Raw genomic sequence first — 728 nt, 5'->3', positions numbered from 1 at the left:
AGCATTGAAGATGACCCTGAACTGAGAGAAGTACTCAAAGAAATAAAAGATAGAAGAGAAATGATGCTAACAAATCCACATTTGAAATTGCATCCAGCCGAAATAAAGCTTAGAGATGCATGTACCAGAAAGAAAAGGCACAGAGAAATGATGAGTTTTATTTCTCCTTGTACCCTTCCTGTTCCTTCATTTGTGGTTGATCATATTCTTCCTTTAACTGTGGATCCACCTTCACGAGCGATGGAAGAAAATGAATCGTTTCAGCTTTTGTTTGATGGCTTCCAATAACATTTTTTTTATAATATCAATTCTCTAAGAAATTTTAATATTATCAATTTTGTAAAAAATACCATGCAAAATATATTGCCCAAATGCATGTATGAATGTATAATAATGCAAATATGTCTATATAAATGTATGAAATTTTTTTTTAATGCATATCTATCTTATCTTAATACCCAATTGTCATTTTTAAACTAAACCCTAGCTCCAACGAACAAAGTGGTTTGCTCCCGAACTTGCGGTTTTAGATTTATCATATCCACTAAACAAAAATAAAATATGTTCTCAATTTACCAATCACATGCACCATATTCATCAAAAGTGACATAAGGACTTACAATATTTTATTGTCATAATAAGTTTATGTGAGGTGCTTATGTGAGGTTGTGAGTTGTGACAAGCGCAATAGTTCTTTGTAAGATGTCACTAATCATACTAAATTTATC

At 31.3% G+C, this 728-nt stretch overlaps 1 protein-coding gene across 1 annotated transcript in view; it reads left to right on the top strand.

The window, feature by feature from the left end:
* LOC116023732 overlaps positions 1 to 288 on the top strand; it is a 16,142-nt gene extending 15,854 nt beyond the window's left edge. Inside the window, exon 2 of the mRNA XM_031264740.1 lies at positions 98 to 288. Within this exon, the coding sequence (XP_031120600.1) occupies positions 98 to 288 (191 nt within the window). The remainder of the gene's footprint in view (positions 1 to 97) is intronic.
* Positions 289 to 728: the final 440 nt, after the last annotated feature.

This window comes from Ipomoea triloba, chromosome 6 (genome assembly GCF_003576645.1).
Source record: "Ipomoea triloba cultivar NCNSP0323 chromosome 6, ASM357664v1".
NCBI lineage: Eukaryota > Viridiplantae > Streptophyta > Magnoliopsida > Solanales > Convolvulaceae > Ipomoea > Ipomoea triloba.
Note: the sequence above shows the minus strand (reverse complement) of the source record. Positions and strands in the feature narration are given on the sequence as shown.